Raw genomic sequence first — 15,527 nt, forward strand, 5'->3', positions numbered from 1 at the left:
TATTGCAATATTTGCATCTTTTAATGCTTGTGCTAGCTGTTTCTTTGGAACAAGCTTCAATGCAGGTAGCCTTATTCTGTTGTTTTTGTGCTGTTCTAGATGCTCAGTTATTCTTTGTTTCAATTCTTTTATTTCTTTAGTTAGAGGGTTTTGTTCTTCCTGAGGAAGAGGTGCCTGGTTTCCAAATGAGAACAGTTGTATATCTCTGCTGGATTCCTTCACTGCCAACTCCCCCTGGTTTGCCTCTACATTCTGAATTACTTCTGGTAAGGCTTTGATTTCTTTGCCCTGGGTAAACCTTTGCAGTTCGTCCAATTCTGTTTCTGTGAATACTTTATTTCGTGTTATAAATCGGCGTTGATCTGCTAGTCTCTGTTCTGTTATTTCTGATTCTGGATGTTGTTCTTTCCAGAATGGTGCATTCGTTTTAGATATCCTCTTCTTGTTGGACTTGATCTGTAGTAACAGATCATTATTTCTTTGTTTTCCATCACTGTGTATCTGCGACGGGTAAACACCTTTTCTTCCAGTAGTTCTGCAGCTGCTGGCCCTGGTTGCTCAGCCAACAGTCCTGAGTCCTGTAACCCATTTTTCACCAGATATCCAGGAACTCCAATATCTAGCGCGGACCTTGTTAACCCGGGCGACGTCCGAGCCGGTATGGCATTCTGAAATTTACGTCTCACCATATTTTTTATGGGAGAGACACTCTTTGTCTGACTCCTCTGATGAGACCTGTCCAGTATGGTTGAACCTCTGGCATAGCTCTCATCTTCCTCAGAGTACACAAGCCCCACAACCACGTCAAGGTAGTGCCTCACTGGGGGTTATTATTATTATTATTATTATTATTATTATTATTAAAATTATCCTGCTGAAATGAGTTTTCATCTTTTATCATAATGTTTTAATTACGTCGTAAGCCGTAGTCACCTAACTACGAGACGGCCAGCATATAAACTGAATACAGGTAAGTCCTTGACTTACAGCCACAACTGAGCCCAAAATTTATGTCGCTAAGCGAGACAGTCGTTAAGGGAGCTTTGTCCCATTTTATGACCTTGCTTGCCACGATTGTGAAGCGATTCCCTGCAGGTTCTTAAGTTAACTAACAGGGTTGTTAAATAGATCCAGCTTCCCCATCTGACCTTACTTGTCAGAAGGTTACGAAAGCGACACCCCCCCCCAAGATGCTGCGACCGTCATTAACATGAGCCAGTGGCCAAGCGTCCGAATGTTGACCACGGGGAATGCTGCAATGGTCGTAAATGTGAAACACGGTCACAAGTCACGGCTTTTTTCAGCGGTGATTTTGAACAAGCCCTAAACCAGTGGTTCTCAATCTGTGGGTTGGGACCCCATTTGGGGTCGAACGACCATTTCACGGGGGTCGCCAAACAACGCAGTCCGCCATTTTTTCCCCCTTTTCCTTAGCTGTGCTACTCCCTTTTATTCTATTGGCTTTTGAAAGCCAATAGAATAGACTCTCTTGAATAGAGTCTAATTCTATTGGCTTTCAAAAGCCAATAGGAATTGTCCAGGCTGTCTCTGCCCTGCTGAGCCCGCCAAAAGTCCCATTCTGCAAACGGTGCTGCACCAGTTGAGTAGTCCTCGACTTACGACCGGTTGGGGGGTCGCGGCATTAAAAAGGTTGAGAACCACTGCCCTAAACTGTAAGTCGAGGGCTACCTGTGTCATAGATAAGTAAACAGAATTAAAGTTGTCGTAGTCGTAAAGGGGCAGGTGGAAGTGGAGAAAAGCCCCATCCCGTCTCTGATGCAGATACGATTCCTTCCAGACGAACACCTACCAAGCCATTCTCACCACAGACGGTTACCGAACCTACGCCCTGTTCCTTTACCAGGACGGAGGGATGCAGTGGGACTACGCAAAGCTCCCAGCCCGCAACGTGCTGATCGGGTACACCAGGTAACGCTAGCAATGTCTTTACCGGTAAAGGAAAATATTTGAAGCTCCAGGTTGAAGTGAGGGGTCCTGGGGGCGCTCTGAGCTGGGAGGTTTTCTTGCAGACCTCTCATGACCCAACTAGGTAACATCATCAGGGCTAGAAAGGAGGGGAAGGAGGAGGACCCCACACTTCTCCTCGCCATAAACCCTTCTAGCACTGATGATGTTACTTAGTTGGGTAATGAAATGTCTGCAAGAAAAAAAAGCAAGCTCAGAGAGCACCAAGGACACCACAATCCTCCTTCTCCTCCTTCTCCTTCTCCTTCTCCTCCTCCTTCTTCTTCTCCTTCTTCTCCTTCTCCTTCTCCTTCTCCTCCTTCTTCTTCTCCTCCTTCTCCTTCTTCTCCTTCTCCTTCTCCTCCTTCTTCTCCTTCTCCTTCTCCTTCTCCTCCTTCTCCTTCTTCTCCTTCTCCTTCTCCTCCTTCTCCTTCTCCTTCTCCTTCTCCTTCTCCTCCTCCTCCTCCTCCTTCTTCTCCTTCTCCTTCTCCTTCTCCTTCTCCTCCTTCTCCTCCTCCTTCTCCTTCTCCTTCTTCTCCTTCTTCTTCTCCTTCTCCTTCTCCTTCTCCTCCTTCTCCTTCTCCTCCTTCTTCTTCTCCTCCTTCTCCTTCTTCTCCTTCTCCTTCTTCTTCTCCTCCTTCTCCTTCTTCTCCTTCTCCTTCTCCTCCTTCTCCTCCTTCTCCTTCTCCTTCTCCTTCTCCTTCTCCTCCTTCTTTTTCTTCTCCTCCTTCTCCTCCTTCTCCTTCTTCTCCTTCTCCTTCTCCTTCTCCTCCTCCTCCTCCTCTTTCTCCTTCTCCTTCTCCTTCTCCTTCTCCTTCTCCTCCTTCTTCTTCTCCTCCTTCTCCTTCTTCTCCTTCTCCTTCTCCTCCTTCTTCTCCTTCTCCTTCTCCTTCTCCTCCTTCTCCTTCTCCTTCTCCTTCCTCCTTCTCCTTCTTCTCCTTCTTCTCCTTCTCCTTCTCCTCCTCTTCTCCTTCTCCTTCCTTCCTCCTTCTCCTTCTCCTTCTCCTTCTTCCTTCCTTCTCCTTCTCCTCCTCTCCTTCTCCTTCTCCTTCTCCTCCTTCTCCTTCTCCTTCTCCTTCTCTCCTCCTTCTCCTTCTCCTCCTTCTCCTTCTCCTTCTCCTTCTCCTTCTTCTCCTTCTCCTCCTCCTCTTCTCTCCTGTGGTACTGATGATGTTGCCTAGTTGGGTCATGAAACGTCTGTAAGAAAACAAACAAGCTCAGAGAGCACCAAGGACCCCACAGTTGTCGTCGTCGTCGTCGTCGTCGTCGTCCTCCTCCTCCTCCTCCTCCTCCTCCTCTTCTCCCTTGTAGTACTGACGATGTTGTTGGGTCATGAAACATCTGAAAGAAAAAGAAGCCAGGTTTTGCCTAGGAAAGACCAGATAAGGCTCAAAGGCAATCAGAGGCGTGTGTGTGTGTCTGTGTCTGTCTGTCTCTGGGTATGTTTGTGTGTGTGTGAGAGAGAAAGATCTTGCCCTCTGGTGTCTACGTAAGGATTCCAGACTTATTCCTCCCTTGACCCCTCCTCCCAACTCAGACTTCTCCCTCTGATATCAACCTGGGTAGATGTCTTGGAAGATTTTCTGCCTGCAGTAGGGTGGATGGGATGCCTTTTTTGGAAAAAAATAACAATAATGTCTTCTCTTTTCCTTCCCTCCACTCAGCGGTGATGGCTATTTCAAAAATGATCATTTGATGATGGCAACACCAGCTGAGAAATACCGGCCAGATCGCTTCCAAGGTTACAATACAGGTAGGGCCAAAACGCCTTGCCCAAGATCTCGCATTTGTGCGTATATGTCTTAATTTCTACCCTGGCAAGGATGATGGAGACCTTGAAGGCTCTAAACGAGATGGGCAGCACACAAATCCGACACAGGCAGTCCTCCACTTACGACAGTTCATTTAGTGTCCGTTCCAAGTTACAACGGCGCCGAAAAAAAGGGACTTACGACCATGTTTCACCCTTACGACCAGCACTCCCCATGGTCACGTGATCAAAATTCAGACGCTTGGCAACTGACTCATATTTATGACGGTCGCAGTGTCCCCCCCCCGCGTTCACGTGATCCCCTTTTGCGGTCTTCTGACAAGCAAAGTCAATGGAGAAAAGCCACTGAACAGGATCGGTCGATATAAATATATCAGTCAAATAAAGGTCAGGATCAGACCACAGGAGTTCGAATTTTAACGGAGTTCAAGCTTGACTCAGCCTCTCGTCCTTCCCAGGGCGGTAAAACGAGGACTCAGATTGTTGGAGGACAATAGGCGGACTCCGTAAAGCCCTGGGAAGCGGTATATAAATGCTATGGGTTATTATTTTATATTTTATTTTTATTTTATTGAGGTAGACCTCAACATACGAGCTCACGATTGGCCCCAGATTTACCTTGCTAAGTGAGACGTGTGTTGGGGGAGTTTTGCCCCATGGCTTTCTTACTTGCCACTGTTCTTAAGAGAATCACTCCCGGTGTTACTTTAGTAACCGTCATAAATGTGAGTCAGTTGCCCATCATCTGAATTTTGATCACATGACCGGGGGGGGGGGGAGGAATGCTGCAATGGTCGTAACTGTGAAAAAGGATCATAAGACGCTACTTTGAACGGTCCTAAATGAACGGTTATCTGTCCTTTATCTCTTGGGCCCAGAAGTGGACACAGGGACACTAAGTGGGATCTGACCAGGACAGAGTAGAGAAGGACAGGGAACTGGAGGGATGAACGGATGGTTTTATAATTCTCCTATTATTTAAAAAGAGGGTTTTTTTTAAATCTTTTCGATCAGAATCACCGTAGCAAAGAGGAGAACCTTAGGAAATTTAAAAACACTTTCTCTGTTTTGACACCCTCCAGTTACCCCCATCTACACATTCCTGTATTTGTTAGATTCGTATAATGATGATGATGATGATGGAAGGGACCTTAGAGGTCATCTAGTCCAACCTCCTGCTCAGGGAGAAAACCCTATACCATTTCAGGAATAGAATAGAATAGAATAGAATAGAATAGAATAGAATAGAATAGAATAGAATAGAATAGAATAACAGAGTTGGAAGGAACCTTGGAGATCATCTAGTCCAACCCCCTGCTTAGGCAGGAAACCCTATACCATTTCATTAATAGAATAGAATAGAATAGAATAGAATAACAGAGTTGGAAGGGACCTTGGAGGTCATCTAGTCCAACCCACTGCTCAGGCAGGAAACCCTATACCATTTCAGGTATAGAATAAGAATAGAACAGAATAGAATAGAATAGAATAGAATAGAATAACGGAAGGGACCTTGGAGGTCATCTAGTCCAACCCACTGCTCAGGCAGGAAACCCTATACCATTTCAGGTATAGAATAAGAATAGAACAGAATAGAATAGAATAGAATAGAATAACGGAAGGGACCTTGGAGGTCATCTAGTCCAACCCACTGCTCAGGCAGGAAACCCTATACCATTTCAGGAATAGAATAGAATAACAGAGTTGGAAGGGACCTTGGAGGTCATCTAGTCCAACCCCCTGCTCAGGCAGGAAACCCTATCCCATTTCAGACAAATGGCTGTCCAGTCTCTTCTTAAAAGCCTCCAGTGTTGGAGTGTTCACAGCTTCTGGAGGCAGGTTGTTCCACTGGTTAATTGTTGTAACTGTCAGGAACTTCACATCAGCATGTACACTGGCTGGGGAGGATGGATCCAGGGACCCCAATGCATCGGAAAGATAACAAGCTGGGCAAGGCGGAACGAAACTAAGCCGAGATAAATACTAACTCATTGCTGCTTTCTCTCTGCGTTTCCTTCCAGATGTGCGTGGTTTGTGGGTATATAAACTGGACAGCCGCATCCGTGTGAATTACAGGCAGAAGTGTCTGGACTGGCTGAGTCACGAGAGATTCCCGTCGGCCTGGAACAGGAACCTGCCCCCTTGCCCTTGTTCTCTGCAACAAGGGATGTCGGACAGCCGCTACACAACCAGCCAAAAAGGTGCTTTGTGTTAATGCGGCGGTTCTCAACCTGTGGGTCGGGACCCCATTTGGGGTCGAACGACCATTTCACGGGGGTCGCCAAACAACGCAGTCCGCCATTTTTCCCCCCCTTTTCCTTAGCTGTGCTGCTCCCTTTTATTCTATTGGCTTTTGAAAGCCAATAGAATAGACTCTCTTGAATAGAGTCTAATTCTATTGGCTTTCAAAAGCCAATAGGAATTGTCCAGGCTGTCTCTGCCCTGCTGAGCCTGCCAAAAGTCCCATTCTGCAAACGGTGCTGCACCAGTTGAGTAGTCCTCGACTTACGACTGGTTGAGTAGTCCTCGACTTACGACCGGTCGGGGGGTCGTGGCATTAAAAAGGTTGAGAACCACTGTGTTAATGGGATGGGCTCCAGCGTCTTTGCAACGGCTGGACCCACAGAGAAAATGCTAACGCTCAGATAGCTGCATTTAAGTCAGTTTACGTCCTCTGGATGAACTGGAAGCCACCTTTCATTTAACCTAGTTTTAAAGTTTTCTGAAATTTTGGGTAAGTTATTTTTTCCCCCATAGATTGAACCGTTTTCTCCCCTGAAATTTCTCCTATTCGAATTCAAATGAAAAATGAAGAAATAAAAAAAGATAATGAAAGAATAGTGTGAGACATTGTATGATATATACAATGTCTCACACTATTCTTTCATTGTCTTTTTTTATTTCTTCGTTTTTCATTAGAATTAGAATTACAAACCAATCTGTAAAAGAAAACATTGAAAAAAAAAACAAATGGAAATCATAAAACATAAATTAAATTGAACAGCATGGGAAAAAACTGGCTCAGCAAATTAAAAGAGAAAAACAACACTTTTTTGTATTTTGGAAATGCAAATAAACCCAGAAGAGGGCTAGCCTACAAAGTTAAAAAAAAAACAGAAGGAGAAAAAAAACGGATAAATAATCTAGTAGACAAAAAAAAAAAAAAGGCTGTTTACAATTTAAAACAAAACCCACCTTTCAATTTAGTCTGTTACAGGTATTTCTCAATTTATGACCAGTCCCTGAGTCACCATTTGAAGTTATGATGGACCTCCCCGGGGCTTTTTAGGATTTTGGGGTCCTTGGTGCTTTCTGAGCTGGGTGGTTTTCTTGCAGATGTTTCGTGATCCAGCTAGGGAACATCATCATTGCTAGAAGGGAGGGGGGTTTGCGGAGAAGAGGAGGAAGAGGAGAAGAGAAAAAGAAAGAAAGAAAGAAAGAAAGAAAGAAAGAAAGAAAGAAAGAAAGAAAGAAAGAAAGAAAGAAAGAATTGTCGGATCCTTGGTGCTCTCTGAGCTGGGTGGTTTTCTTGCAGACATTTCATGACCCAACTAGGCAACATCATCAGTGCTTGAACGGAGGGGGGTTGAGGAGGAGGAGGAGGAGAAGAGAAAGAAAAAGAAAGAGAGAAAGAGAGAGAGAGAGAGAGAAAGAAAGAAAGAAAGAAAGAAAGAAAGAAAGAAAGAAAGAAAGAAAGAAAGAAAGAGAAAGAGAGAAAGGATTGTGGGGTCCTTGGTGCTCTCTGAGCTGGGTGGTTTTCTTGCAGATGTTTCATAACCCAGCTAGGGAACATCATCAGTGCTAGAAGGGAGTGAGGATTGCAGAGAGGAGGAGGAGGAGGAGGAGGAGGAGGAGGAGGAGGAGGAGGAGGAGGAGGAGGAGGAGGAGGAGGAGGAGAGGGGAGGATGGGGAGGGAAGGAGAAAAAGGGCTTGGAGTCCTTAGTGTTCTCTGAGTTTTGTTGTCTTCTGCAGACGTTTCATTACCCAACTAGGTAACGTCATCAGTGCTAGAAAGGAGAGGATTTGCAGAGGAAGAGGAAGAGGAGGAGGAGAGGAGGAGGAGGGGGGGAGAGGAGGAGGAGGGAAGACAAGGAGGGCGGTTGCACTGTCCTTGGTGCTCTCTGAGCTGGGTTTTTTTCCTTACAGACATTTCACCGCCCAACTAGGTAACAACACCAGGGCTAGAAAGTCTTTGCTCTCTGTTTACAAAATGTAGGATTTCAACGGGGCGAGGATGACCAACCCTTTGAATTTTGGAGCAGCCTTGATGCAATCCCCACATTGTGTAGGAACGCTCACCTCACAGGAGAGAGCAGGTTTAGACAACCGGTCTGCTTTTCCTCTGAGGAATTGCAGCCACAGCTGGAGAGCTGAGCGTTTGGAATGACCCCCTTCCATCTTTGCAGGGGGGCAGAACTTAGTCCTGCTGTATTCGTCCCGTCCGAACAGTTACAGGGCCGGCGTCCGGTGTCTCTACGACAAAAAGGACCAGCTCCAAGAAGGCCGGCAAGAGAGAATCTGGAAATACTCAAGGAAAAATTCCCCCAACAACGGTGAGTAGCAACGAGGGTGCGGGGTGGGGATTTTCTAACCCTCCTCCTGAGTTTAAAATGGTGGAGAAAAGGGAAAATGGCTGAAATAAGTGAGGGAACGGGATCAAAGGTGGCGTTCATACAACACCCGTAACCTGGGTTCTGAATAGGTCATTCTACAACAATATTTCTCCATCTTGGGAACTCTTCAGACGTGTGGACTTCAACTCCCAGAATTCCTCCAGGTAGATGCTGGCTGAGGAATTCTGGGAGTTGAAGTCCACATGTTCTGAGGAACTCTGGGAGTTGAAGTCCACAAATGCTGGGTAAGGAATTCTGGGAGTTGACGTCCATACATTCTGATTGAGGAATTGTGGGAGTTGAAGTTCTCACATTCTGACTAAGGAACTCTGGGAGTTGAAGTCCACATATTCTGGCTGAGGAATTGTGGGAGTTGAAGTTCTCACATTCTGACTGAGGAATTCTGGGAGTTCAAATCCACACATTCTGGCCGAGGAATTGTGGGAGTTGAAGTTCTCACATTCTGACTGAGGAATTCTGGGAGTTGAAGTCCATACATCTTAATGTTCCAAGGTTGAGAAACACTGTTCTAAGGATTCACATTATAGTCAGCCAATCAAATGGGACCAGTCCATAGAACCTTCCGCCCTAGTAACAACTAACCAACATTATGTGGGCATTGTGCATTTTGCAAATGCAGCTGCTCAACTTAACTGATCGGGGTAAACTTGTTGTGTGAACCTATTCTTTGGGTGTTTCCACCACGAAAGGGCAGATAATCACCTCACCAGGTAGTAGCCATGATGGTCAAAAGGCCATCTATCCGAAACATCCATCCAACAATGTAGGATTTATATCTGGTCCTGCAAGAGACTGTCAGGCAGAAGAAAAACAATCAGGATGATTGAAAATGATTTGTGAATCTTGTTTGGTAAACTATGTTTCTAGCTTAGCGTGTCAAAGGAAGCAGGAGGCTCTGATTTGTTCAGCAAACCATGATTAAAACCAACCCATGTTCCACAGAATGGGTGAACCAGTGCCTGCTGCAGCCTCAGCCTGGTTACAGGTAGTCCTCGCCTTAGGACAATTGAGCCCAAATTTCCCGTGGCTTAAGTGAGCTTTGCCCCGTTTTACGACCTGTCTCGCCACTGTTGTTAAGTGAATTGCTGCCGTTGTTAAGTAAGTAACACGATTATAAAGTGAATCTGGCTTTTCCCTGTTGACTTGGCTTGTCAAAAGGTCACAAAAGGGGATCACGTGAACCCCCCCGGGACAGTGCGGCCGTCATAAATACGAGTCAGTTGCCAAGCAACTGAATTTAGATCACAGGACTGCAACGGTCGTAAATGAGAAAAACGGTGAAAAGTCATTTTTTCCAGTGCTGTTGTTACTTGGAACGGACACTAAATGAACCGGCGTAAGTTGAAAACTACCTGTACTGGGCTAATTTACAAAACCCCCAAAACAAACCAACTTATCCTGGCTTGTTCTTATTTTCTCATGGGATCGATGTGTCCAGACGAAGAATTGAAATTGCATGACTGGTGCTGTAACCAGGCCGGGAATCCCCTCTTGTGTGACAAGTACGATCAAAAGAGACCCAGGATCGGTTGCCAAGGATACAAGCCACCAATCCAGGGTGAGTAGTGACTGGTGGCAAGCAGAGGAGGAGCCTTTTCATGGCAGTAGAAGCAGGGGGCATCCCTAGGGCCAGGCAGGTCAAAAAAGTCAAGATGACCGCCCCTGGCTGCATAATCCAAGCTCCACCCCTTTTTCACCTGGATGGCTTTTCTGCACGAGCTTCCCCATTGACTTTGCTTGTCAGGAGATCGCAAAAGGGGATCGCGTGACACACATACACACACACACACACACACAGAGGAACACCGCAACCAGGATAAATGCATGCTACTCCAATTAATCAAGGAATTCTCCTTTCTCCTGTTTCCCGTTTCATTCTGCTGCCCGGCGTGATCTAGTTTGGGGTCCTGGGCTCTGCCTTCCATTTAAAAGCCAGCTCAACTTTTGATCCACCACATTGCAAACCTTTCTCTAAGACAGGGTCGTAGAAGCTCCACTTGCGCAAGGCGCACAGGCACCTGCCACTCACATGCTCACACACACCCCTTGCCGGGCTGGCTATCCAAGATGGAAAGGTTGGGGACCACTGCTCTAAGAGAAACAAAATAGAACCAATCGGTTTTATTAAGGCATCAGGCTAGAAAGCAGGAAACAGTGAGTTCTAGTTCCGCCTTAGCCATGAAAGCTGGCTGGATGACTTTGGGCCAATCACCAGGAGATGGGGAGTTCTAGTTCCGCCTTAGCCATGAAAGCTACTTGGGTGCCTTTGGGTCAATTACCAGGAGATGGGGAGTTCTAGTTCCGCCTTAGCCATGAAAGCTGGCTAGGTGACTTTGCGTCAATTATTAGGAGATGGGGAGTTCTAGTTCCGCCTTAGCCATGAAAGCTGGCTGGGTGACTTTGAGCCAATCACCAGGAGATGGGAAGTTCTAGTTCCGCCTTAGCCATGAAAGCTGGCTGGGTGACTTTGGGCAAATCACCCGGATTTGGGGAGTTCTAGTTCTGCCTTAGCTAAGAAAGATAGTTGGGTGACTTTGGGTCAATTACCCAAAGAGATTGTGAGTTCTAGTCCCGCCTTAGCCATGAAATCCAGCTGGGTGACTTTGAGCCAATCACCAGGAGATGGGGAATTCTAGTTCTGCCTTAACCATGAAAGTCAGCTGGGTGACTTTGGGCCAATCACCAGGAGATGGGGAATTCTAGTCCCTTCTCAGTTACAAAACCCAGCTGGGTGACCTTGGGCCAGTAGCCAGGAGACAGTGAGTTCTTGTCCTGCCTTAGGCATGAAAGCCAGCTGGCTGACTTTGGGGGCCAGTCCCCCCCTCTCTCTCTCACATCCTAACCCACCTCACAGGGTCATTGTAGGGAAAACAGGAGGAGGAAGGTGGGTTGCATATGTTCGCTGCCTTGTTTGTTGTTTGTAAACATCATAAAAGGCGGGATAACAAACAGACAAACAAAAGTTTCCCAGTTAACCCATTAATCTCCTTTTATTGCTTTTATTCCCGATGTTGCCTTTTTCCTTCCTTGCAGGTTGATCCTCATCTTCTTCCACCCGTTTACTGGCCATAGATCCTGGATTTCCGCACCAGAATATTCACAAACAGCCTTTTCTCTGCGTTTCGCTCCTTTTTAATGCTGGAACCAAACTGGATGTCAGTCGTCAAACACTTCTGGACAAGCTTAGTTGACTTTGCTAAATAAAACACCTCCAACTAAATTCTGTCCTCTCTCTAACTGTATTTATCCCACTTGGTCTGCTGCAAACGCTGATGGGATCCCCCCAAACAGGGAAATATAATTCTTCCAATGCTCTGTTTGATCCCTAAATGATGCAGAAGCCAAACAAACCACGATAAAGGCCCCCTAAATGTGGCAAATTGCAAAATCAAGCCAGGAAGTACAGCTTGATTGCGGCATTGTGGATCTGTTGATCACCGTGGCTATCCGTTCTGAAGGCTAAGGAATTTTGCTTCGGCTATAAAGCCACATAATCTGAGTTTAATTCAGAATTCGGAATAGAATAGAACTGGAAAGGGGCCTTGGAGGTCTTCTAGTCCAACCCCCTGCTCGAACAGTATGCTACAAGCATACATTACAAATTACGTTGCAATTACAAATGGCCACAAATTGTAATTTGTCACGTGACAAATGCTCAGACGTTACATATGTTCTTTCGGCGCTGAGTTTTGGTCCATTCAAATGGGTGATCCGTTAAAGACACCTTGACTTCTTGGCAAAAATCACAAAGGCAGGATACAAACAAACAAACAAACAAAAAAAATCAAATAAGGATCTTTATTTTGTTCTCCTGGTAAATGATCATTCTTGGGGATAAAAAAAAAAATAACCAGGGAAGCCACCTATATTTTTTTTTAATGTCCACCACTAGGCTAGCTCAAGTGACATGGCCATACATTGCCAGAAAGAGGAAAATGTGCATTTCAACTGTAATCTGATTTTATTTCGTGAGACATGTTATTCCGTAGGCTTCCTACTCAGGAAGGCAAGATGGGAAAATTGGGCTACAAAAAATGAATGCGATGATTCCCCTCTCGGCAAGGTGTTTTTCTGCTCCTCTGATTTGGAGAATTACCAAGATGCCAATCGTAATAAAATTATAGGGAGAAACGGAGAATAAATTGAATCCCAATCCTTCAGACTGGGCCAGTTTTACTCTGAAATTCTCTCACTGGGACATCCAGGAGAAAAGCAAAGCTGAAGAACTTTAAGGAATAGAGGGGGTGGAAGGAGAAGGAGACCAAATTCTCGACAGGAATCCAACTGGTATAGATCCTTATCGACTGTCTTCTCCAACCTGTGTCTTTGATTCTGCTGATCGGGACAATGGAGAGATGGAGGCCACCAACTTGAAACACGCTGAGAAATTTTTCTTTGGTTCAAAATATCCAGCCATTAGTGGAATTCATGGTTCAAGGTCAACTGGAGAGAAAAACAAGGAATCAAGTCTTGCTTCTCCAAATTGGAGATGTTTAGGGCAGGGGTCCCCAACCCTGGTTCTGTGGCCCAACCCCGGGCCATGGCATGCACAAATAAGCAAAGCCCCATCCACAGGATTCAGGCAGCACACAAAACCACACACCCTCCGGTCGTGGAAAAAACCTCTCTCCATGGAACCGGTCTCTGGTGCCCAAAAGGTTGGGGACCTCTGGTTTAGGGGATCGAGAAGGATCAGTAATTCAACGTAGAGAAAAGTAAAGTCTTCCACTTAGGCAAGAAAAACCAAAAGGCCACACATAATCGAAGCCAAAAACTGGATTCGCCTCCCCTGAGCACATAGTATCAAAGCACCATTCCCTCCTCCAATTCACAGTCATAAATCACATTCTCCAATTAGTTTGAAATGCAGGCTTCCCCTCCAGTTCTCCAGCCCGCCAATTCTTATCATCTCTTATTTCAATAACCTTGGTTCTCACACTAGGTCCAGTAATGTTATGTCTAGCTAAACTCTCTTGCACATTCCTCCCCCCCCCAGCCTCTCCTAATTCTAACTCTAAGAGTAAAAGGGTAAGAAGAAAATGGTTGCATCTCCATCTGTTGTCAAAGCAAAAACATCCAATGTTAGCAGCGTTGACACCAGGCTTAATAGGAGTAACCGAGAGGGATCTTGGAGTCTTAGTGGACAATCAATCAAACATGAGCCAACAGCAGCCAAAAAAGCCAATGCAAGGCTAAGTTGCATTAACAGAGGGATTCACGCAAGGTGGGCTGGACCAGCCAGTTAGCTTAGGAACTGTATGTTAGAAAGTTTAGCATTTAAAGGGTTAAACGCTGTTTCCTTAAGAGGTGGCTTATGGGCAATATAGTTTTAGCAGTCAGTTAATCCTATAGTTCAGTGATGGTGAACCTTTTAGAGACTGAATGCCCAATCTGCAACCCAAAACCCACTTAGGCATCGTCGAGTGCAGGGTGGGTGTGGCCCATTGGCTGGGTGTGGCCCATTGGCTGGGTGTGGCCCATTGGCTGGGCGTGGCTGCAGTGGGTGGGACTAAAAAGTTCAATCAATCAGTTCCAACTTTGCAAGATCTTTTTTTTCCCCGCGAGAAATTGAAATTGACTGATTGATTGAACCTTTTTTTTTTTTTTTTGCACATGGCAGCGGAGGCCTAAAGTGAAAAGGTTTTATAAAACCCAGCTGAAGGCCTAGGACTGGGGCGATGGCACACATGCCCACAGAGAAGGCTCAGAGTGCCACCTCTGGCAGCCGTGCCATAGGTTCGCCACCACTGCTATAGTTTATCTAGTCAGTGGGAGGAGCTTGTGTTTATGACCACACATCCTGTTACATGTCAAGGTGTTTTCAACTTGCCGGCATGAGTTCTAGCCCTGTGGCTGGGCTGAGATTTCCAACAACATGTAAGGATACGCAGAAGAGGGAAAAATCCATTGTTCATTTACCTGTGAAATGAGTCCATATCACTACCTACATTCTGGAAGAACTTCTACATAACCGTGAGTTAGTGTTTTGAGGACACCTGGAATAAAAGTAATCTTTGTTTGACTTATTCCACTGAGTTATCTGTCGATCTCAAGCAGAATCTAGCAGCCTTTCCTGCGTAAGACAGAATACAAAGTAGTAAAACCACTTTATAAAGCCTTAGTAAGACCACACCTAGAACACTGCAACCAGGTTTGGTCGCCACGCTATAAAAAAGATGTCGAGACTCTAGAAAAAGTGCAGAGAACAGCCACAAAGATGATCAGGGGACTGGAGGCTAAAACATACAAGGAACGGTTGCTGGAATTGGGTATGTCTAGTTCAATGAAGAGAAGGACGAGGGGGGACATGATAGCAGTGTTCCAATATCTCAGGGGCTGCCCCAAAGAAGAGGGAGTCAAGCTATTCTCCAAGGCGCCTGAAGGCAGGACGAGAAGCAACGGATGGAAACTGATCAAGGAGAGAAGCAACCTAGAAATAAGGAGAAGTTTCCGGACAGCGAGAACAAATCAATCAGTGGAATAGAAGTCACCTTCAGAAGCTGTGGGAGCTTCATCGCTGGAAGCTTTCAAGAATGGACTGCCATCTGTCAGAAATGGTGTAGGGTCTCCTTCTTGGGTGGGGGGGGGCTGGACTAGATGACCTTACAAGCTCCCTTCCAACTCTGTTATTCTGGCTTCAGCCTAAGAAAGACTGAATGAGACCCTTGATGAAGGACAGCAGAAGACACTTGGGTGGTGCAAAAAATAGAAACATCTGCCAGATGGGTGAAGCCAGCTATTTGGATTTAGAAGTGGAAAAGAAGCGACTTTGAAGGACACATCCTTGGACTGGATATTGTATAATAGTTGGAAGGGGCCTCAGAGGTCTTCTAGTCCAACCCCACCTCGGGCAAGAGACCCAATATCATTCTAAACAAATGGTTGTCCAGTCTCTTCTTGAAAACCTCCAGTGATTTTGGGTCTGATCCATCCAACCAAGAGCCGACCTAGAATCAAGGAGAAATTTCCTGACAGTGAGAACAATTAACCAGTGGAACAGCTTGCCACCAGAAGTTGTGGGTGCTCCATCACCGGAGGTTTTCAAGAAGAGACTGGACAGCCATTTGTCCAGAATGGCATATAGGGTTTCCTGCCTGAGCAGGGGGCTGGACTAGAAGACCTCCAAGGTCCCTTCCAACGCCTCTGTTATTCTATTC

The 15,527-nt window shown here is 45.8% G+C and overlaps 2 protein-coding genes across 19 annotated transcripts in view; one reads left to right on the forward strand and one right to left on the reverse strand.

Annotated features, from left to right (window-relative positions):
• Positions 1–11,590, forward strand: part of LOC120317300 (mucin-4-like) — a 35,168-nt gene extending 23,578 nt beyond the window's left edge. For both annotated transcript variants that reach the window (XM_039363777.1, XM_039363778.1), the window contains exons 6-11: positions 1,799–1,929; positions 3,630–3,718; positions 5,758–5,937; positions 8,143–8,289; positions 9,809–9,928; positions 11,404–11,590. In XM_039363777.1, the coding sequence (XP_039219711.1) occupies positions 1,799–1,929; positions 3,630–3,718; positions 5,758–5,937; positions 8,143–8,289; positions 9,809–9,928; positions 11,404–11,408 (672 nt within the window). In that variant the 3' untranslated portion in view covers positions 11,409–11,590. The remainder of the gene's footprint in view (positions 1–1,798; positions 1,930–3,629; positions 3,719–5,757; positions 5,938–8,142; positions 8,290–9,808; positions 9,929–11,403) is intronic.
• Positions 11,591–12,154: 564 nt separating this feature from the next.
• TNK2 (tyrosine kinase non receptor 2) overlaps positions 12,155–15,527 on the reverse strand; it is a 134,134-nt gene continuing 130,761 nt past the window's right edge. For all 17 annotated transcript variants that reach the window (XM_039363789.1, XM_039363793.1, XM_039363791.1 and 14 more), the window contains one exon: positions 12,155–12,813. In XM_039363789.1, the coding sequence (XP_039219723.1) occupies positions 12,787–12,813 (27 nt within the window). In that variant the 3' untranslated portion in view covers positions 12,155–12,786. The remainder of the gene's footprint in view (positions 12,814–15,527) is intronic.

Source organism: Crotalus tigris, unplaced genomic scaffold (assembly GCF_016545835.1).
Source record: "Crotalus tigris isolate CLP2741 ecotype Arizona unplaced genomic scaffold, ASM1654583v1 scf7180000019599.1365583, whole genome shotgun sequence".
Taxonomy (NCBI): Eukaryota; Metazoa; Chordata; class Lepidosauria; order Squamata; family Viperidae; genus Crotalus; species Crotalus tigris.